At 42.5% G+C, this 23,726-nt stretch overlaps 1 protein-coding gene across 6 annotated transcripts; it reads right to left on the bottom strand.

The window, feature by feature from the left end:
- Window positions 1-176: 176 nt before the first annotated feature.
- Window positions 177-23,670, bottom strand: C2H2orf88 (chromosome 2 C2orf88 homolog). 6 transcript variants are annotated; one of them, XM_053918872.2, is made up of 3 exons: window positions 22,842-23,557; window positions 9,141-9,254; window positions 3,641-3,805 (listed from the first exon to the last, which is right to left on the bottom strand). In XM_053918872.2, exons 1-2 carry the CDS (start codon window positions 23,376-23,378, stop codon window positions 9,174-9,176), a joined length of 618 nt encoding a protein of 205 aa, XP_053774847.1. In that variant the 5' UTR covers window positions 23,379-23,557; the 3' UTR covers window positions 3,641-3,805; window positions 9,141-9,173. The 6 variants fall into 6 exon arrangements, with proteins under 6 accessions (XP_045054454.2, XP_024419988.2, XP_024419989.2 ...); XM_045198519.3 differs by lacking the exons at window positions 9,141-9,254; window positions 22,842-23,557 and adding an exon at window positions 23,568-23,670 and having other exon boundaries at window positions 177-3,805; XM_024564220.3 differs by lacking the exon at window positions 9,141-9,254 and having other exon boundaries at window positions 177-3,805; window positions 22,842-23,528.
- Between the last annotated feature and the right edge of the window lie 56 nt (window positions 23,671-23,726).

Genomic DNA, 23,726 nt, shown 5'->3' with positions numbered 1-23,726 from the left:
TTACTATAGCTCCTAAGCTGAACCTGAATGATCCAAGAATTCCTCGTAAAGGTGATTTTTATTCACTTAGTATTTGTTAGAAATGCAGAAAATGCTAAGTCCTCTACGTGAAAGGTTTGGAAGTACACTGTTGAAAAGCACTGGCTTACTGAAATTAAAGGAGAACTCATAGCTAGTTAGTTGCAACTAGACTTTTATTTGTACAGTTACCAAAAAATGTTTTCACAAAAATATTTGGGAAAAATACACCATTTCATAGTTTAGTCTTTCAGGGCAGAGAATTTGCTAATAAAGCTTGAGTTTTGCAAAGTAAGATTTGTCTGAGCCTGTGCCCAGTGCTCCAAGCAAGACATGTCCTATTTGGTCACACAAATGCTGGATGAGGGCATTATGCTCAAGCAAACAGTTATTTGTTAGAACTTTGTTTTTAAATTAACTTTTGATTTCCAAAACTGTGTAATACAAATTACAGTTCCCCCACTTCATAAAGTGTCGGATATTGAGTAGGATATAGGAGTACCATGCATTGCTCTATTTTTCATACTAATAAGGCAGTTTGACACAAATTATTCCTTTAGGACTGTGACCTTTTTTATCCCCTTCAAAATTGTGCTTTGGGTACTAATAATAACCATAGGTAGTTTGCAGAGAACTGGTAAGGCAACCGAAGGTGGAGATCTCACGTCACAGGCCTGTAACGGAAGGGTCACTGAACTGGGGAAGGGGTGGTGAAGCACGCTTGTGGGGTCATGTGAGTCTGTGTGAATGAGGAGCTGGCACATTTCCCCTGATGGTCTGCTGCGTCCACTTTGTGCCATCTGCAGGCTCTTCGTCGCGCTGGTAGCCTCTCACCTGGCCCTATGCTGGACCCAGTGGTCGGGCGTGGGTCAGTGTGGTAAATGGCTGCTGTGTCCTTTCCCTCAGTCGAAAACACTGGAACCTTGTTTTTGCAGTGCATCTTCTGATGGGGTTTGGCACTAGTGCCATTTCTTGGGCTCGCTTTTCCTCTCCCTTACTCTTTGGCTATTATTATTTCATCTGTGTTTGTGATATAAGTTGGAGCAAATGTTTCCCTTCCCAGTAGCTAATAATTCTTTCAGTCTTCTGTTTTACCTGTCTCCTCCCTGAAATAGTCGTTTTACTGTTTTATTGCTCATGTAAGACCTTTAAAATGAAGTAAGTCCAATGTTTAAATATGAAGATAGGAAAGAAGCTGAATATCCTATTAAAGACGTTCTTATCTTTCTTATCATCAAGGCCAAACTGTATCTTGATGACTACCATGTGCAGTACAAATTTGTTTATCCAGCTCTTTTCCTGCCTGCTCCCAACTTGGTTTATCCACTAATATACCGATTACGCAGGCCTTGTAGTTCCTTGTCCATGGTTTGACATAAATGTGGCATACGTGTCCAAGATAAGTCTCTGTATGTCAGACGATATTATACTCTGTTTGAATGATTCAGGGACAAGGGGGTAGTGCTTGGTGACAAAACTGTGCTGCCCTAGTGTCAGAGAGGGTGGCGACAGAGTTTACACTTCAGCTAGATTCGGATCTGGAAGGCATCCCACACCCTGGGAGAAATAGGAGCCCGGGGCAGAGGAGGAACCTGCGGTTAAAATAATTAGATATAACCAAAACCCAGTAGCCTGTGTCCCTATGTGTGCGGAAAATTTTAGTGCGATGTGCTGCTTTTATATGGCTTTGTGTTCTTACCGTATGTGTATTATTTTATATACCTCATTTATGTTTCAGCAAATGACCTTGCAGCAAAAGTGTCCTAATGTGAGAGAGAGAATGAATGGAAAACGACAACATCTAGGCTTTTGTCTGGCTCAGTATTAACACTCAGAAACCTGAGTTTTTCTTGGTGAGCTGGAAATATGTTTTGCAGTTTTAGGAAACTTTCTGTTCTCAGCCTTATATAAACAGGGGTGGTTTTTTTTTATTTTCTCAGTTGCTAAGATGGTCTGGGACTAGGTGAGGTGAAAGTTGAATGACCGAAGGCAATGGAAAGAGCACATCACTCCAAGAAATTTTCTTTGCCCAAGTAACTTGGAGAATTCACTCTATTTGATTGTGGGTTTCAAAGTATAACTGTTAAAATTAGAGGTAGCATTTCTGTCTGTTTAAAAGGCCAAATGCATATTTATTTCTTTAAAGAGGTCACAAGCCTTTCTCTGCCTTCCTTTAGATTTCAGTGATAAGAGTCTGTTGTATCTTAGTAAAAGGATCTAATGCAAATAGGCTTAAATAATTCCCTTTCCAGTTAAAATCAATGTGTAGCAAAATCTTGATGTAAAGATAATTCTAGAGACTGATTCTCAATCTTCCTACAAGTTATATTTTAGTATCATCTTCCCTCGCTCCTAAATTTTTTGTCACCAGTGATCTCAAACAGTACTAAATTCTTGTTTTTAAAAAGGATTCTTAAAAAAGCCAAATTTATGACAGTAGTATAGTATATGGCTGTAAATGCCCTGTGGGCATTGTTACTATAAAAACAAAACACACAAAAAACAAACCCTGCACATCTCTGAGACAGCAAAGCTTAATACACAGCACGGAGACTAGATTATGCTTTTTACCTTGCCAACTAGGGCTTCTGTTTTAAAATTTATTGGATTGCTGTTTATAAAGGTACCCAAACTTGTTTGCTTATATAGTTATATTAATATATCACTGGGCTTAATTCAATGCGATAAACATTAACGCCATGACTTCTATAAATTGTGTCTTGTTGAGAGATGCTTTATACAAAAAGTGTGAGCCATAACAGCTGTACTTAGGGCCTTGAGGGTCAGGCTGAATCTCTTCTACGTGGGTTGCTTTCTAATGCTTGATCCTTTGTGTTAAGTAGGGATCCTTGACACAAATGGTTGGACAAACAAAAGCTACTGCTAATCACTATGGCTTGAGTACCATTCACTGCCAAGACATTTCAAGAACAATCCTTTTCATATCTTGGTTTTGGTGTAAATTAACATTATTTTAAAAGAGTGTCTTTAAATCATTTGGAGACTTGGGGCATTTTAAAATTTTTATTTCTTTGGTGATGCTATACTGTCTGAAGCTGTATGCGACATAGCTGATTAGTGTGGTACCACAGGCCCTATGTTTAGCCCTTTAAGTGACTACAATCCAAGAACAAGCAGATAGAAATTGCTATTACCATAGAACTGCTTAAAACACATTTCATTTTAGGTACGCCTATACTCTTGATATGATCATAGACTGATTTTTACATTCAGATGGAATCAGTATTTATTCATACAACATTTTGCTTTTGTTTCATGTGTTTAAACTAGCACCAACTCTATCCACAGTTCAAGAAGGTGTCATAATTCTACAGCATCAAGGCCCCTCACTCTCAATGAATGGGATGTCACAGTACTTGATGTTACTGTCTGCCCACTGCTGCAAGGCGTCACTCAAGATTTCCCGGGACAGGCGATGTGCAAATTTGAAGACCACGATTTCAGATTCCGTAGGTTCCTTCACTTCCTCATTGATAACTTGAGAGGGCATCCTAGGTTGCAGTCTCTCGTCTGGCATAAAGCTCTCTGCACTTGCTTGCCGCTTGTCTCCCTCAATTGTAGTAGGAAATGCAAAAATTTGCTTTGATTTCATGCAGCCCATGTTATGAAGAACTTTGAGTGAAGCAAAGCAGTAGGGAGACTACTTCAACAGCATCTTTGGAATACACTGAGCATCTGTCCACGTGATGTTAACCAGTGCTTTTCCTCTCCAGGCCACTTCAGAAATCACTGTTCCCTTCTACCACTCTTCACATGTAGTGTTTATCTGTCAAGAGAAGAGAAGTTTCACTGTGAAGGTATAGAACACAAAGTACTGTATGATTATGTAGCATGTAGAAACAGTCCTTTTTAACATTCAGTCACTTGGAGGAAATGTGAGATACCTAAAGTTTTATCTTCTCAATAGAAGAAAGGATAGTCACTCAAAAATGGCAAGTTACAAACTAGGAAGACATTTTTTCCAGATCTTCAAAAGTTGATAAAACTGAAAACAGTTAAACTTTTGCTAGCTTAGATGTATTTATGTTCACCAAGGATCCACAAACTCTCTACTCTCTATAGTCTTCGGGCCAAATTCTAGCTGTCTGTGTTGTAAAGGAGGTTTATGAGACACAGTCATACCCATTCATCTTCATATCGTCTATGGCTACCTTTTGTTTTGTGAGTACTGGGTGGATTTTTGAGTTTTCTCACTCTCCGTGGGCTTTACACAAGCTGACTCCAAATCAGGATCAGACACACGCAGCACAACATGTACACACTGCACAGTCGCTTGTAGAGATTGACGGGCACCTGCCCCACCTACCTAACCAGGTGGGAGCTGAGTGACAGGACAGGCAAGATACAGAAGTGACGGAGCCACAAGAATGATCAGACTCGTTTCTGGCCATGGCCTAGGTCTCCCAGGCTGAGGTGGCAGTAGTGTGGGAGCTAAAATCAAAGGCTCACAGTCTACATGCACACGAGCCAACAACATGGCCGGGCAGCACGTCCTGGTCTGCGGTCCCAGGCGCAGTGTCCCACCTGGCGTGGCCTAGGCGAGCTCCCACGCATCCTTCTGTAGGTGGTCCTCGTTCACTGGGCAGCAAAGGTGGCTTTTTTCCAAGCCAAAATCGGACCAGTTGGTAGTCTTTGTCAGGTCTATCTGGTAATCCAAGAAGAATCCTTTGAAATACTCACTTCCCTCTTGGTCTCATCCATGTCCACACTGTCTGGGTTAGTATCTTTAGGTAGAAAGACATCATGGAGTGAGCTGCTGGCTCTGTCTCCCTTCTTCCTGTTTTTCCTGCTCTCGTCCCTGGGCTGAGGGGAGTCAGTCAGCCCCAGATGCTGCTGTGCACGTGCTCACTGGGGCAGGCCCTCCTCGATGTGGCTCAGCTGCTGCCTGTTACTGTTGCTGTTGGCTTTTCTCCCCTCTCCTCTTCTGCTCCACCAAGGAAGTGAGGTCAAGTCCTTTAAACTTCGGGTTAGTCTGGGGCCAGGGTCTGGGCTGGCCCTTGGAGGTCCTGGGGGGCTCTGTGGGTCTCCTGCTTGGCTCACTGCAGGCCTTCCAGGCCTGTTTCAGTTTCTGCTTGCCAGTCCCCTCCTTGTGGTGATGTATTATGTCCAGGAGGAAACACAGCAGCTCCTGCTGCTTCCCATTCACCTTCTCAGACAGGAGGACCTTGGAACCCCTGGTGTCCCGGGTTCCACTATATCCCCACCCACTCCTGGCCTGGGCTGTGTGGTCATTGAGACTGGAGGGGAGTGAGAGGAGGTTTCTGGTTCTTCCATCTCCTCTATGGAGCCACTGTGCACGTGCATAGAGTCAGGTACAGACCCTGTTGCTCTCTGGACAGTCTCAGCAAGTATGTTGAACTTGGGACAGTCTTTGCTTGGCCTCTCCTTCCTCTTTTTCATAGCTCGGAGCTTCAGGAGCTCCTGCAACTGGTGGAACTCCTCTAATCTATGGCTACTTTCATGATACAATGGCAGAATTGGGTAGTTGTGACAGACCATGGGCCATCTGGCCCTTTATGTTTGCCAGACTGTCCTATACTGTTAAGGGAAACATATCAAAATTTGCTCCTGCCTCAAACCTCATGAACCTGCACATCTTGGGCTGTTATTAGAAGGAGGCTTTGTCCCTTGTCAGATGCTTACAACTCAGAGTGGGAGAGAATGATGGCCTTTACACGAGGGCCAACAACTCCAACACATTAGATGTGTAGCAAAGCCACCTGTTTTTCTTCTGAATTAGATACTGCCTGTTGAAAGCTCAGATTAATTTAAAATAAGGTTAAAGGTTTCTCACCCTAAATATCTCTTTTTTTAAGATTTATTTTAGACAGGGGGGAGGTTGGGAGAAAAAGAGGGAGAGAGAAAAAGAGGGAGAGAAACATCAATGTGAGAGACAAACATCGATTGGTTGCCCCTTGCACGTACCCTGACCCGGGACTGAACTGGCAACCCAGGGATGTGCCCTACTAGTGATTAAACTGGTGACCTCATGCTTTGCAGGATAACGCCCAACTGAGCCACACAGGTCAGGGCTAACAACTCATCCTCAATCTTGTTTGATATGTTGACCAAAAAGGGGTGCTATAATAAACCATAAATTCCTACTGGGAAGGTAAGGTGGGTAGTCACACCCATGCCTATAACTTCTTTATTGAAAAGTTTTTAAGCAGGCCTGTCTATTGTTTTTGTGCATCTAGGTCAACACACTTTTGAAATGCCAGAAGTAATTTGCTTACTCCTAGAATGTGTAAGCACCCTTGAGAAAGTTCACAATCTTGTAATCCAGATCCTGCCTTGCTTTCTCTCACCCTCATGTAACTTCCTTCCTTACATTCTTTCCTTAATTTCAAATGCATAAAAGAAACCACAGACTTATTCTCTGGACCACTTTAGATTTTACTTTCAGGTATTTGTTGTCAGCTTTGGCTCAAATTCATAAAAATTGTTGAGAACTTCCGGTAAAGATGGTGGCATAGGCAGACATGGCTCTCCTCTTCACACAACCACAACAAAATTTACAACTAAAATGTAGAACCACCACCACTCAGAACTGACAGAAATTGAGTTGCATTTGAAGAAACCACATCCATCCAGACTGGTAGGAAGGGCACAGATGCAGAATGGACTAGTCCCACACCCACTTGTGGATAAAAGTAGGGGAGGGATATCTCAAAAGCAAGGAACCCCAGCCCCACACCAGGCCCCCCCAGCACAGGGTTCCAGTGCCAGGAAGATAAGTCTCCATAACTTCTAGCTGCAAAACCCAGCAAGGATTCACTTGGTGGAAGAAAGTGCTGGAACCCCAAGCAGTTCCTCTTAAAAAATGCACACATAGACTCACCTACTCAGACTCACTTCCTCTGGGCTCCAGACACAGGGTGGCAACTGGAGGGACACCAGTGGAGGTGTCTGGTGTCAAGGCGAGCAGAGGCCATTTTCCCTTTTCTGGGCCCTCCCCCCACAGAGCGGGCAGACTGGTGCTACATCTAAGATTTCATCAACTTGGCTAACACTGTTTGACCTGCCTTAGAGATCCCCAGAGACACCCCCCCAACACACCTGCGGCCAACTTATGGGCTCCTCATGCTTCTTTTCCATATGAATGGTCTTCGCTCTGCTTTACAACTTCCTAAATCCTCTCAAACAAGCAGCAGCTGTTCTCAGTGAGCCCCAAGCCTGGAACTAGCAGCCTAGATTCACAGCGCCGCTTTGACTATAAATCTCCAAGCCCAGCAGAAGTAGCAGCCAGATTGCTTTATAGCTCAGGCAGGGTTGCCCCAGACAAAGCACAGGTGGGGCTGACCTTCGCCTGCACCACCTGGGAAACCCCAGGGCCAGTGGACCCAGTGGACAGCTACAGACCACATTGGAGCACCACCAGCCTGCCCCTGCCAGCTGATCCTCCACAGAGGGCAGAGGTAGGTGGTCAGTGGTCACAGCCAGTCCTTGCAGCTGACTGGCCTGGGTAAACCCCTCCCATTGATCTGCCAACAGCAACCAAGGCTCAACTACAAGAGGAGCATGTACTCAGTCCACATGAAGGGCGCACCTCGAGCACCCAGCTTGTGGATGATAGGGGAGGCTGTGCCACTGGACCCTATAGGACACTTACTACATTAGGCCACACTACCAAGAGTCAAAGCACCTCTATCTAATACACAGATACAAACACAGGGAGGCTGCCAAAACGAGGAGACAAACATAGCCCAAATGAAAGGACAGATCAAAACTCCAGAAAAAGAGCTAAACAAAATGGAGATAAGCAATCTATCAGATGCAGAGTTCAAAATACTGTTTATAAGGATGCTCGAGGAACTCAGTGAGGACCTCAATAGCATAAAAAATATCCAGTCAGAAATGAAGGATACACTAATTGAAATAAAGAACAATTTACAGGGAGACAATAGTAGAGTGGATGAAGCCAAGGATCAAATCAATAATTTGGAATATAAGGAAGCAAACAAAACAAAAACAATCAGAACAAAAAAAACGAGGATAGTGTAAGCAGCCTGCGGGACAACTTTAACCAACCCAACATTTGCTTCATGGGGGTGCCAGAAGGCAAAGAGCAAGAACAAGAAATTGGAAATAGATTTGAAAAAATAATGAAAGAAAACTTCCCTAATTTGATGAAAGAAATAGACATGCAAGTCCAGGAAGCACAGAGTCCCAAACAAGATGGATGCAAAGAGGCCCACTCCAAGACACATCATAATTGAAAGGCCAAAGCTTAAAGATAAAGAGATGGGAGGTTAGGGTGTGGGAGAATGAGTGAGAAGTGAGGGGATTAAGAAGTACAAACAAGCAGTCACAGAATAGCCATGGGGATGTGAAGCACAGTATAGGAATACTCCACAAAAGGAATCTATATGTCACTTATGTATATTTAGGTAATAACAAAAACATTGCACTTAAGGATTAATTTAACAAAACATGAACAAAACTACATTATATATTGTATGAATGGTACATGAGAAATACAAAATGTTATTGAAAATAAAAAGAAAGAACCCAATTGGATAAGCAATGCTCATGGCCTAGAAGACAATACTGTTAAGATGTCAGTTCTCCCCAAAGTGATAATAAATTCAGCACAATTCCAGGTGGCTTTTTTGTAGACACTGGCAAACTGATTCTGAAATTCAAAAAAATATCCCAGGACGATTGGTTATAGATACAGACATTTGATTCTAAATTGTATAAGGAAATTCATAAAGAACTTACACAACTCAACACTGAAAAACCAAACAATCCAGTTTAAAAATGGACAAAGGACCTGAACAGACACTTCTCCAGACAGGACATACAGATGGCCAACAAACATATAAATAATGCTCAATATCACAAATCATCAGAGTGATGCAAATTAAAATCACAATGAGCCCTGACCAGTGTGGCTCACTTGGTCGGTCATCATCCTGCAAAGGGAAAGGTTATTGCTTTGATTCCCCATCAAGGCACATGCCTGGGGTGTGGGCTCTGTTCCTGGTCAGGGTGCATACGAGAGGCAACAGATCAATGTTTCTCTTTCACATCAATGTTCTCTCCCTCCCTAAAAATAAATAAATGAAATCTTTTGTAAATATTACAAGATATATTACCTCACACTTGACAGAATGGCTATCATCAATACATCAGTAAACAACAAGTGTTGGCAAGGATGTTGGTGGGAATGCAGATTCGTGTAGCCACTGTGGATAGCAGTATGGAGTTACCTCAAAAAATTAAAAAGAAAATCTGCTTTATGACCCAGCAATTCCACTTCTGGAAACACATCCAAAGAAACCTGAAACACCAATTTGAAAGAATATATGTACTCTATGTTCACTGTGACATTATTTACAGTAGCCAAATTTGGAAGCAGCCCAAGAGCCCATCAAGAAATGAGGGGATAAAAATGTGTGGTACATTCACAAATGGAATACTATTCGGCTGTAAAAAAAAAAAAAAAGGAACTCTTACCCTTTGCAACAGTAAGGATGGACCTAGAGAACATTATGCTAAGTGAAATAAGGCAGTCAGAGAAAGACAGGTACCATATGATTTCACTTATATGCGGAATCTAATGAACAAAATTAACAAAATAGAAACAGACTCATACAGAGAATAGACTGACAGCTGTCAGAGGGGAAGTGGGTGGGGTAGCTGGGTGAAACAGGTGAAAGGATTAAGCAAAACAAACACAAAAACCTCACAGACAGAGAAAATAGCATTGTGGTTACCAGAGGGAAAGGGGGGTGGGGGGAAATAGAAGAGAGTAAAAGGGGGATAAATGGTGATGGAAGGGGACTTCACTTAGGGTGGTGAACACACAATACAATATACAGATGATGTGTGATAGAACTGTATGCTTGAAACCTACATAATTTTATTAACCAATGTAACCCCAATAAATTCAATAAAAAATAAAAAAAACAAAAGTCATATACAGAAAAGCAAAGAAACTAGGGTAGCCAAAATAATTTGAGAAAGAGCAAAGTTGGAAGACTTGCATTACGCAATTTTAAGAATGACTGTAAAGCTATAGCAGTCACGATAGTGCATATTGGAGGAGGCCAGACGCACAAGTCTGTGCAACAGCAGAGTGTCCAGAAACACACCCCCAAAAATATGGGGAACTAAGTTTGGACAAACGTTCAAAAATAATTCAATACAAAAGATAGTCTTTTCAACAAAAGGGATCGGAACAACTCGATGCACATATACTCCCCCAACTGAACTATCCCTTACTCTTTATACAAAAATCCACTCAAAGGGGATCATAGATCTAAACGTAAAACATAAAACTATAAGGCTTACAATACGACAGGGAACAGTTGTCATGGATTAGGTGAAGAGTTCTTAGATATGACATCAAAAGCATGAACCATCAAAGAAATAAATTGGACTAGATCAAAATACAAAACTTTTTCTCTGAGAACACAATGAAAAAAAAAAAGCCCTAGATCAGGAAAAAAATATTTACAAATCATTTATCAAATAAATGACTTCAATCAAGAATATATAAAAAACGATCAAAACTCAACAGTAAGAAAACAACTCAATTTTTTAAATGAACAAAACATTTGTACAGACTTTTCACCCAAGGCCACCTATGAAGGGCAAGTATACGGAAGGAAGCTCAACATCACTAGCAGTTAGAGAAGTGCAGAATTCAAACCATGGTAAGCTACTGCTCTGTGCCTATTAGAAGGAGTAGAATAAAGACACCACCACATGCTGGTGACTGTGCAGTGTGACTGGACTTTAGTCTGTGCCAGCGGGAATGCAAATGGCACAGCCAATCCAAAGCAGTTTAGCAGTTTCTTATAAAGTTGGAGCATCCGCTTACCATATAACCCAGCAATCCCACTCCTATGTATTTACCCTAAAGAAATGTACTTTGTGTTCACCTAACAACCTTTACACATGTTTGTGGTGGTTTTATAAATGCCAAAAGAAAATGAAGATAGGATACCAATATGGATGACTCTTAAAGGTATTCTGCTGATTGAAAGAGGCTAGTTTTAAAAGTGAACATTCTGCATAATTCTATTTATATCACATTCTGGAAGCGGCAGAGTTATGGGTAGGGACAGACGGGTGTGGTTGCCGGGGGGTAGGGGTGGAAGGAGATGACTACGAAAGGGCAGATCAGGAGGGAGCTTTTCTTAGGTGACAGAACTCTTCTGTGTCCTGATTGTGGTGGTGGCTATTTGACTCTATAACATATAGTAAAACTCAGAACTATTCACCAAAATAAAGTCAGTGTCACTATATGCAAATTAAAAATTAAACAGGTATGTTCAAAACCACAATGCAAATACCATTAGACACCCACTAGGATTGCTAAACTTCGAAAGCCCAACAACGCCCAGTGTTGGTGAGGATACGGAGTGCATATATAGCTAAGCAGTGGAAAATGGTGCAGCCACTTTAAAGAACTTGTTTAGCAGTTTCTTACAAAGTTAACCATGCGCTTACTCTATGAACCAGCCATTTTATTTCTAGGTATTTATCTAAGACAAATGGAAACATGTCTGCAAAAAATTTACATACCAATGTCCATAGAAGCTTTATTCATGATAGCCAAAGCCGGAAACAGCCCCTATGTCCAACTCTTGGCAAATGGGTAAGCAAATAGGGATGTCTATAAAATGGACTACTACTTGAAAATAAAAAGGAATGAATTGCTGATATGTGCAATAATGGAAACATGTTGAGCTAGATATAAAAGACTGACATTTATATGACTTTCAAGTATGGACAATACTTACCCCATGAATAGAGAGCATAACAGTGGTTGTCTTTGGGTGGAAGGTGGTAAGGACTGCTTGTAAGGGGACATGAAGGAACTTTCTGGGCCATGGAAATGTTCTATGATATCTTGATTGATGTGTTGACTACAAAGGTGTATACCTTTGTCAAAAGTTGTCAAATTGTACCCTTAGCATATGTGTATTTCACTGTAATTTTTACTTCAATAAAATATACAGGTTTTGAGAACATTCTGGGAAAGAGAAGTCCAGAGAATGAATATATTTATACTTAAAAGAGGCTGTCTGCCTGAATTTGTCACACCAAATCTTAAAATCAGTCCAAAATTCCAGCTCTTAACATGATGGGGCAGCTTCCAGAGCACAGACCTGCTGGTGCTGCTCTAAGCCTCCTGCGGTAGGTATGTTTCCTTTACTCTCACGCTGGCCTGAAATCAGCCCAAACTCGGTGGTCCTATTCTTCTGGATCTACAGAACAGTGAGAAGCAGCCCCCTACTCCTAACTACCAGTTGAAGGACTTTAACTATTCATTTCTCACTTCCTTTGGAAACTTATAGAGTGCTTTGATTTTGAGTGGCAATAAAAGAAATCAATTTGGAAATTAAATGTGAGAGTCCTTTGCCCGTAACAATTATTCCTGAACTTGTAGATAAGTGGGGCGGGTGCAGTGGGGAGAGGGTGTGTAACATTACCCAAAGAGCTAGATGAGTAATACTCCATCTCCCCTACACTTTAGTTTGAGCACATCTCTGGATTATCTATGGAACTTCAAAGTATCTAGATAGTAAAATATGCCATCAATGAGTTTAGTCATAGTGCTTCTATCAAGAACAGAAGACTTCTGTAGCTGTTCATCACTTTTAGTTTACTAATTTACATTACATTTACCATCACCTTCCAACAAAGAGATGAAACAGGCAGATAGGCCTGGCTATTTCCACTTGCAGAGGCAACTGACCCAGAGAGATCACATGGCAAGTAAGCATGGAGCTCCCAACTCCTAATCCTAGGTTCTTGAAATAATAGTAGTTTCAACAGTACTTTATCCAATCCTAGCTTATGTTTTTAAGTGTTAAAAAACCCCCCTCTTGAATTTATAAAACTTCCACTCCTAGTTGTAAAGGTAATTTTTACCAGTAAAGACCAATGTAGCTCCTTCCCAGGGTCTCTTGCCACTCTCTGCTCACTGTCCCAGTCCCTGAGCTGGTCTCCATCAGCAGGGACATGATAGCCCAGAGTTTCTGAGGCTCCCAAAAAGACCACTGTCCTAGGACTAGCTGTCAGCTCTGGCCTTCAGGCCCCATCTTGGGTAAAATGACACCGCTAAGTTCATGTCACAGGTACTCAACTGGTCTGGTAGCTGTCCATCGGAACTGCTCACCGCACGCTCAAAGAAGGGGCAGTTGCCCTGATAGAGCAGGATTGGCCACCTGCCCCACGTTTTTGTAAATCAGATTTCAGTTCTGTGGTTTCTGTCCCACAGAAGCCTCCTGGGATATAAGGAAGTGTGATCCTTAAAGAAAAGTCAGAGCCAAAACCAGAAAGTTTGTGCTACTACTTACTGTTCACAGTAGCAACTATTCAAATACATGACATGTAAAAGGCAATTATAGACCCATCCTGAACACCACTGAAGAATAAGCTTTGTATAATTTCACTTTCCCCTAATAAGATAGTTGATTCATAATTAGGAAACAAAGTTTCAATAGGAGTCAACAGTTCAGAAGATTATATGACCTTAGGACAGCACAAATAGCTGTACTGAGTTCTTAGACTGTAGTGTTCATCTGTCAGGTTAGGAAACTATTACGGCTATCAGCTGAAGGCATAAAACAGTAAATGCTGGGTATTAACCAAGAAAAGTATTTTATCTCATTTGTCATTTTATCTGGCTGAATACAGAATATAATGTTTAAAAACAATATTCAGAAATGTTGAAAATTAGGTTATTTTATTTTTTATAATCATAAGATATACAGAGAGCTATTGGTGAGAACATTCCTTAGCCATCCAGCCAGTCTTTACTGAGTCTACTATGTGTCCAGGACCCAACGTTAATACGGGGTTTGAAAACTTACTTAACAAAACAAAATCAAAGGAGACAGACTGAAAACGAGATGACAACTTATTCAGGCTGTAAGCAGTGCAGATGCCCAGAGAGGGTCCTTAATTTCCCTAACGGGTGATGTGGCCATTTTTTCATGACACTGCAGCCAAAAATAATAAAATATAAGGGGGCCTTTCCTGCCACCACTCCCTCTCCTTTTGTTCCCAAGTCCCAGCACATATATATGTAAAGAAAAGAAAGCCCCTTTTATTATTTGTTTCCCTCAATGTTACTTTGAAGCCTCAAAGCACTAAGCATACAAAGTTTTAGGCCACCTGGCACTTCCCAGAAATGGGTTCAGCAACTACTGGGTCTCTACTGGGGCCTTGGAACTGCAGTCCATTCTATGTAGCTCATTTTGGAGCTCTGGTCAGTGAGCCGGGAAAGGTCTCTCTCGTCTCTTTCTCTTCTCTGTCTCTCCCTCTTTCTCTCTCTCTCTTTCTCTCTCACACACAGCCATGACTTGAATATGAGTTGGGACCTAAACCCACACGCAGCTCTAGCAAAAAAGAAAGACAAGTCTAAATCTGCTCTGAAGATACACAGGCTGCTAAATCTCTGACAGTCCGTCTGAAATAGCAGGGTAACAGAAATGGTGATTACTGCTGTCTTACTCTATATTGTGTTCTAAGCCTCTAAATAGGTTTCTAGTGTTTTACATCTCAAGTTATGGCTTCAAATGGACCCGAGCCCTGAATTACTGTGAATCTCTGTATCATAAACGCCACGTTGTAGTCTTCTAAAAAATGTCTTGTGTATGTGTGTTTCAAATTTCAATGTAGATGCATTTAATAAGAAATGCTAATTCATTAAAAAATATAACCGACTTCATTTAAAAAAATAACAGTTCTAATAGCATGTTTGTCATTATTTGTTCTCTAATAACAGTAAGTGCATTTTCTTCTGGGGGGAGGGTTCATGAAAATTGGACATTAAGCAGAGGTTTCTGAATTGGTAATACTGAGAATCCATGATTTAGACCATAAATTTAAAACAGGGTCAAATGACACCCGTTAAGCTGTTTAACATCTAGCAAACAAAAATAAACTCAATTTAAATTTAATACTATCACTAAAGGTAAAAGCTAGAAAATAACAGAAATATTGGGTTGGCCAAAAAGCCTGTTTAGTTTTCTGTAAAATAAAAGACATTTTTAATTTTCATCAATAACTTCATTGATTTTATATTTTGAGTGTGTTGGCTATCTCCCACTATTCGCTCCTAGTGGGTAGAGGCCAGGGGTGCTGTTAAACATCTTCCAGTGCGTAAGACAGCCCCACAGCGAATTATTTGTCCAAAATGTCAACAGTACCAGGAAACTTCACAAACCACTTTTGACACGTTCGATCAGTCACAGCACCTTCTGAAAGGTGCACAAATCTCTTCTTGCTTTTCTGTTGCATTTTTACCTTTCTTGAAATGATAAAGCATGATATGCTGAAAATGTTGCACATTTTCTTCCATCTTCAATGTTAAACTGGTTGCACAAAAATTCACCAATTTTGATGTTTTTTAAAAATGCACACTGATATGACAGCTGTCACACTACAGTCTAACAAAATCGTTTCAAATGAAGTTTTAAAGACAGTGCCACTAAAGCCATCACACAAAAAGAAAATAAATGAAGGTTTTGGACAACCCAGTATGACCGGTCGAAGGTCACCAGAAAAGCACTGCTGCACAGTCTTTGCAGCCTGAGCACACAGCTGCCCCACCCTTGGGCACACACCAGTGGGGCAGCCTCAGGATGAATTCATGAGGTCACACGCGGGCCCATATTTTCTCAATGAAGAGGCAGAGAAAAGAACATGAAGTGAAGGGACAATGCTGGAGAATCTAGTAAACCTGAATAGCAGTGCATGGAATGAATTCATCTGTAAACTGGGAATCTTCCTCAGATGTTCATCATAAACATGGAGTGAGCTTGTACGTGTAACACATCTGGGACTGCCTCAGGGCGTGGAAGACGTTCGGTGTTATTTCCTTTCCTTCTCGTAGACTGCCCCCCACTAACATCAACTCATTAATTATGTTCAGTGCTTTAGTTATAATATTTTAAGATTATAATTAAGGAAAGAATTATAGTCTAAGAATTCTGATGGTCACTTAGACTCAGGTGATGGATCTACGTCAGGTGCCAATGCTTCGTTTCATTTACCATGCCACCCAGGTAGAGAAGAGAAACAGGCAGGCATTTCCCTCAGCCCTTCCGGGCTTTACTCTGGGTACACGTCTGGCTTCATCTGACCGCTCCTGTTTGTGACTATGAGTATTGAACTTCAGTCTGCAGCAATTCCTCCAGCACTGTAATATAAATCCTTGCAGGAAAGTGAAGAGTAGCTTCTGACCAACTAGTTGGGGAAAAAACCAAAATAGTTGAAGAAAACCTGATCTAAATCACCACTAATATTCTGAAACATTTAAACTTTATATTCTATACTCATTTCTTAGTCATGTCGCATCCTAGCTAAATGACACAATAGTACTCGTGACACATGAATTAGGCTCTGTGAAATTCTACAGCCAGTTCCTTAAGCGACTGTTGTTAAATGGAGAATGGGGGCAGGGGAGAGTGGGTAACAAAGTCAGAATATTGTCTTTAGTTTGTTACAACTGGACTATTCTTTAGATCCTGTAGCTGAAACTAGACATCTGAGCTTGAATCAGAGCATGAAACCAAAACCAGTGCAAAAAGGAGCCCTCCTTTCTCAACTCACCGCAATCTGGAAAGCATGATCCAATCACCCTTACACACTAGGGCAATTACTTACTCCATAGGCTCCTCTGTCATAAAATGCTTTCTCTTAAAATGGTTTCTTATAATTTCCCACCTTCTCTTTAGTATTACTTCACACAGATTTGTTCTCTTTAAAAGTTTACCTATTCTTACGTGTCCATCTCAAGTACACTTCCTGTGTAAAGGCCTTCTAACTACATAGTATTACTTTATCACTCACTCCCTTGGATTTCCATAATATATTCACCTCATCGCTGCACTTTTCCTGTTCTGCCTTGTTTACAAGTCTGTGCCCACACCAGACAGACTTGAAGGCAAAAACATGGTTATACCACTTCAATTCTTGACAAAAAAAGGATGGGTAGTGAATAATTGTTATTCATCTTTGTAATCTCACTTCTATATTCCTAGCACAATGAAGGGCCTCAGTAAATGTTAATTGATTTAAATAATTTGTTTAGACAACGTGAAAGAAATTCCTGTATTATTACAAAGAGCAACAGAGTGTGTGTGTACAGCCATGAGTTCCAATGATAACTGGGTGTTGAATTTTCAAGGTAAATAATCTGTTTCTATTGAGCGCATATCTCGTCTCCATTCTCCCCTTGCCTCTTTCCCTGCTGCCTCAGAATTATTTTATACAACACAAGGAATCATTTTCCCTCACTGTACAACACACATGGATGTCCACCTGTGCACTTCAGCAGGTTAAATGTCAGGCCTGGGGAACGTGTGGCCTGGATGACATTGTAGGAGGGACCCAGTGCACAGCCTGCTGCGGAGCCCACACCTTTTGATGCTGGTTTCAGGGACCTTGATGCTCTATCACATTACCTCCCTTTCAGGTTTCATGACATGCTAATTCAAATAACTGCCTAATTATGGAACAATTTATTTTACAAACCCATTCTTGGAAAGAACTGTCTTAAAGGGGAGGGGCTGCAATGGCCGCTCTCAAGCACGGGTGTTAGGGGCGAAGGCTGGGTCAGCAGGAGCAGGACGGTTTATGTGAAAAGCCCTAACCAAATATCCCACTCTCAGAAACCTACCCCAAAGGAACGGCCAAGTGAAGACACAAATGCCGATATAGAGATTTTCACAAAAGCCTTATAATTAAAAAACTGGAAATAACTTAAATGTCCAACAATAAGATTTACCATAATGTCTATATCCTGGAATATTATGGAACTTCAATAACTGTGGTAGATCATCTCTAAAATGGCCTCCATGGTTTCTCCCTCCTGGAGTTCCCATCCCTTGCTTAATCAGGTCTCCTAAGTGTGGGACTAACGACTCACTTGTAACACCAGAGTACAGCAGCAGTGATGGGGGCCACTTCCAAGACTAGGTTTTAAAGAGATTGTGACTTCCGCCTTGCACTCCTTCTCTCACTCTGATTGACCCCAACTGCTGTGTTGTGAGCAGCCTTACGGAGATGCCCGTGAGGCGAGGAACTGGGGGCTCTCTGCACAACAGTGTGCAGGGAACTGGGCGGTCCCTTCAGAGCAGATAGCAGCCCCAAATGACAACTGACTGAGAGGCACAGGCACTCGGCTAAGCTGTACCTAGATTCTTGATTCACAGAACCTCTGAAATTAATATGTGTGTTATTTTAATCCACCAAGTTTTAGGATAGCTCATAACACAAAAATAAATAACAAAAAATATTTAGACCCTGGCTGGGTAGTTTAGCTAATTACAGCGTCTTGGCCTCTTCCACACTTAATCACCATTTGTTAAGATGGGTATGTAAGTCTCCAATTCTAAGTGTCTCCTTGAATCACATTTCTTTGTGAACTCCCACGCAGAAATAGGTAATTAATTTTTTTCCTGTTAATCTATTATTGGCCCAGCCAATGAATCTGAAAGGATAGAGGAAGGGTTTTTTTCTATTCCCTGCAAATTCAAGACAAGTCTGTATGTTATGTAGTATAACTACTTCAAATATTTTAGAACAAGTAGGAGGCATAAATAATAAATTAAAAGAGTGTTCAGTGCTATGCACTGAGTTAAATTCCAGGCAGTAGTATATATAACTTTGAATCCTTAAAAGAGTCAGTTTTCTTATGTGGAGACATGAGAAAGCACAGTGTCCAAATCCACTTAGACTCCAAGTCAAAGGACCAAGAATTCAAAAAATTTTGCTATTTAAAATTCAGTAATTATTTTGTGATACATTCACAATACTCCTAAGGAGCCATGGTGTTCGCTATTCTCAGTGGCTGGTGGTGTAGTATTTTCAGGGGTGAGGGGAGCAGAGGTATATTTAATTTAAACATTTTTTACAACCCTATTTTTCACCTATTGGATTTCTCACTAATCCAAAGAAATTTCCTCTCCCATCAAGCTACACTTCTTATCATGCTCACCGAGGTTCATTTTTTCCTCCTAGCCTTCCGTGATGTTGAAACATGCCGCCTCCCCCTTTTCTCCACCAGCAGCCTTTCCCCTCTTTCCTGCCAAAACCAAAGCCGAATCATCCTCCAGGCTAGAAGGAAGCCCATCTCCTTCATGCAGACTTCCTGGGATTCCTCCAAACCTTACTCAAAATTCTCTTCTTGAACTGATGTCCAGCCCATTTCATTTATAAATGCTGTCTCCCCAAATGAGGTTAAATATTCCTCAAGGGCAACAGTCATTTCTCCTTTTATTTTGCACAGAAGAGTTCTCTACACTGAAACACTTAAAGAATGCTAACTAAGGTTGGGCTGTTTATCAAACACCCATGTGCTTCATAGTGTGTTAGATGTTGGGAAGGAAAGTGAAATATATACAGTTCTACCTCTTTCAGGGCACTTAAAGCAAAGGCCACACACTCGTAGCCACGTGTGGGCCAGGGTTTTGTTTCACCAGTGCGAGGTTCAAACTGTTCTGAGCTGGGCGCCCACCCCGGTTCACAGCACTCTGTCACTCCCTTGTGTCTGGCACACTCGTCTGGGTTCACTCACTTGCTTCCTTCAGCCCCTTGTGAAACATCCTTGATTTCACAACTCTTAATTCATAAGATATAAACTAATTCTTAAAGTGCAGGCTCCTCCCATATTAGATACTCACTGGAGTTATTTATTACTCCCCAAACTTTCAATATTATCATGCTGTGATTGGTTGTATTTCTTCACCACTAAGAAATGCTGCGTGCTGTTCATAGTACATCTTACTATGGAAAACAGACCCAGTTTTTAAAAAATTCCCAAATGCTAGGGCAGATGGTATATTAATTAATTAGAGAATGAAAACAGAACTGCTCAGCAACTGTTTTGCTTTCCTAAAAGCAAATGGTCTTTAGGCTGAAAGGACAGAAGAAACCTCGTTCAGAGAGAACCAAGATAGAAGCAGAAGAGGTCACTTTAAAAGAATTCATATCTTCAAACTGGTGAATTATATTCCAGGAAGAACCCACAGATGTGAGCACAGAAATATTCTGACAACCTTTGGAAAAACACAGTAGAGGAGATGGTATCAAGAGGCAAGAAACTCAAACACCCATTTCCCCCCACCAAAATTTTACAACTGAGACCAATACAAAATAATATAAGCCCTGGCCAGTGTGGCTCGGTTGGAGCACCCAAGAGACTGGAAGGTTGCGGGTTCAATCCCCAATCAGGGTGCGCGTCAGAAGGCAACCTCTCTCTCTCTCCTTCCCTTCCTCTCTCTCTGAAAGCAATGAAAAAGTGTCCTTGGGTGAAGATTAAAAAAAGTAATATTAAAGATGAACTGTAGTTGAAAATATAAAATAAAAATTTTAAGAAATTCTGGATCAATAAAAGTTAGTTACCTTTCTTTGAAAAAAAAAATCAAAACTGAAGGACACAGTTAGAACTCCTAGGCATTATAGACCAGTTAGTTTAATACGAGTCCTGGCAAAATTCAAGGTTTAATCGGTAAACAGGGAACATTTGTGGGGGAAATATTAGGAATGTTTGGGAGCTAGTAGTTCACTCAGAAATAATCATCCTGAGCTAATGTCATTTACTTTTGTGATGGATCAGAGAATACTCAGGATCTTTTGGCAAGGCATTTGATTAAAATTTTTCTCATGATGTCCCTATGAAGAAGACTGATTTATGAGCTAGAATCATCCGATAAATAAGCACAGTGCTGAGTTCAGCTGCTTCATTAATTTGTCTCAGTGTTATCTACTGGGCGGGCGAACTAGATCCCCACCCAGTGCTGCGCTTAACAGTCTCAACGCACTGGCTTCTAACAAGCACCCTGAAAGGTACATGTTACTAACCTCATTTCGTTAACATGGTTAAGAGGTTTCTCAAGGTCATGAAGCTAATAGGTGTCAGGGTCAGACTCCAAAAGTCCAGGACCATCTCTACGGTGCCTCACGCTCCCATGCGTGCCCCCACAGCAAAGGCACCCACGCCACACATTCCCAAAGGCTGGACTGTGGTCAACACTGACGCTCAGTGTGCAGGAGGCACAGACCAAAAGGCAGAATTAACGTGACGAATGCCACAGTCAAGATTAAAACCTATTCAACAAACTGGAAATTGGAGGCTTTAAGTAATACAAGAGAAAAAAATGTTCGCATTCAGGAAATTTTAATTGCATAAGTATTAGAATGATTACATTGGAAGACAGAAACTCATTGCACTCTGCACTGCTCCGGTGAGAATGAATTACTGAATTCAATTTGGGGCTAAGGATCTTTAGCTCAGAGAGATCTTAAGTAAGGAAGGAAACAAAAGTGATTACTATTTAGTGAAGATAATTAACATTTCCTGACTTGTAGGTAACTACACTAAGTACTTTACAAAGATAATCTCATGTCGTCCTCACAATAACCCTCTGGGCAGAGAGAGTATAGTATCGTTCCTACTGTACAGATGAGAAGCTGGGGCTCAGGGATCTGAAAGGCTGTCAAGTAAAGGAGACATAACTCTAGTTTGGTACCGCTTTAGACCTTTGGTTTCTTAACTGTTTTTTGTTTTGTTTTTTTTTGTTTTTTGGTCATGGACCCTTTTTAGATGACAGCGTTGGAACTGTGCTGAAAAAAAATCTGCGTGTACTTTCACAGGTGGGGGCAAGGAGGAGATTGGCAAACGCAGGACTATTGAGAAACAGGCCCAAGGAAGCAATGGTCAGGTCTGTGTAAACAAGGATTTCCTAACAATAACAGGAAGGAGGGATACCTCAAAACGTAGTGAGCTCCCTGTCGCTGACGTTTCCATCAAAATGTGGTTAGTCTGTCAGGAGTTCTATGGAGGATATATTAAAACGAACTGGAGGTTGGTCTATGATTTTAAAGTATGCTTTTGCTGTAAGATTGTGGGCCTTAATAAGTAATTTTTGTTTAATGGCAAAACAAGGAAGTTAAAACTGGAGTTATTGTTGTTCCAGACTGGTCTGCTGAGTATGTCAAGCAGAATACCGAAATAATGTTATTACTCACCTACATATGATAGCTGTATCAGGTACTTGGCAACAACCTCAAAGAAAAAGGGTATACACAAATGTTGCTCTTGATGAAACTTATACTTTGTCATAATAAAAAGATTACTTATTCCTCTGAATCCTGAATTAAAAATTTCCCTAAGATAAATAACCAACGCACCAGATCCTAAAAAGATAGTCTTTGATGAGAACATTTCCTGCTTGTAATTTTGTTAACTTACATCCATGAAGGATGGGGAGGGGTAACTGGGAAGCAGAAGAGAACTCCAATTGTTCTGCTCTGCTTTAGATCCCTTTGCTAACGGCTGAGGGATTTTACCTGTCTATTCCAATACATTTCCCATTTGCATCATAATTCCCCTCCAGATTCAGCCTCCCACAGCTCTAAAGAGTACAAGAATTAATACTTTGCTCATTATATGCTATTCAGGGCATAAGCCTGGTAGCTTGGCATACAAATTAAATGTTCATAAGCAAATCTTTACCTGAAAATCTTCACTCAGCCGTCAGCTATAAAGGAGGAAGGATGGTGCCACTGCAACTTACAACGCCTTTCACCTGGGGGCTCAGACGGAGGTGGGAGGGTCGGGGGCTAACTCTCCCCAATTAGAGGACGGAGGCGCGTGGCGAGAGCTCCGGCAGCCCGCCGACTAGGGTTTGCGGGGCTGGAAGCCGCCAGTGACTCACAGGTGTCTGCCATTGAAAAATCCAACCAGCAAAGCTGACGAGCAGATACCGACACACACACACACACACACACACACGCACCCGTGGCGCCTCTCCCCGATGTTCACTTACCGACCCAGAACCGGGACAGCCTCGCGCCGGTCGCACGTCCGGACAGCTGCCGGGCTGAGAAGGCGTCCCGCGGTCTCCTTGCCCAGGGTGGACCCGGAGCCCCCGGCGCCGGCGCTGCCCGGGGGGCGCGCTGGAGTCAGGGCGGGTGGGAGCCGAGGGCAGTCCCGCGTCCAGGGCAGCGGCGCCGCCTCCTCGCCGCGCCCGGCTCAGCCAGGGGGCAGCAGTTAGAGGACGGGGCGTCCTTCGGCCGCGCTCCGGGCCCCTCCTCCAGCCGCCGTCGCCGCCACCGCCGCCACCGCGCCCGCCGCGCGCGCGCCCCGCTCCCGGCCGGCTGGGTCCCGCGGGTGGCACGCCGGGGGCGCCCTGCTCCAGGGCGAGCCCTGTGCGGGCCGCGTGCAGCCTCGTCCGCCCGCGCCGCGTGGGAGATGGGAGGCGCGGAGCCGGGAGGCGAGACTGGGAGGTACGCCACCGCCCTAACGTCCACCCCCAAACTCTATCCAGGGTGCTGCCGCCTGCCCGCAGAAATCGCACCCCCATAAAGTTCAAACAAGACGTAAGCGAGCTAGTCACTTCACTGCCCGGTCCCCAGGCCCTTCATCTGAGCCACCTGGGCCTCTACCGCTCCTGGGCTCTGCCCAGCGAAGAGGACCGCACTGGGCCGGCCCGGCCTGCCCGGGAAACAGGTGCGCACAGCGCGGGGCGCAAGTGAACTCGCAGCAGCCTCACCTCCACCTTCCCAGCTAAGAGACCTGGCAATTGGGTCCAGACTTAGCAGCCAAACCTGCTTTGACCTCAAGCCCCACATTTTGCAGGGCTAGGCCAGGGACTCTGCCAGTCCGAACTAGCTCGCAGCGTGAGTATGCAGTGCAAAAGTGCTTCAAGTAC

The sequence above is a fragment of the Desmodus rotundus genome, chromosome 2, assembly GCF_022682495.2.
Source record: "Desmodus rotundus isolate HL8 chromosome 2, HLdesRot8A.1, whole genome shotgun sequence".
In the NCBI taxonomy this organism is placed as follows: domain Eukaryota; kingdom Metazoa; phylum Chordata; class Mammalia; order Chiroptera; family Phyllostomidae; genus Desmodus; species Desmodus rotundus.
This window is presented reverse-complemented; position numbering and strand designations above follow the sequence as displayed.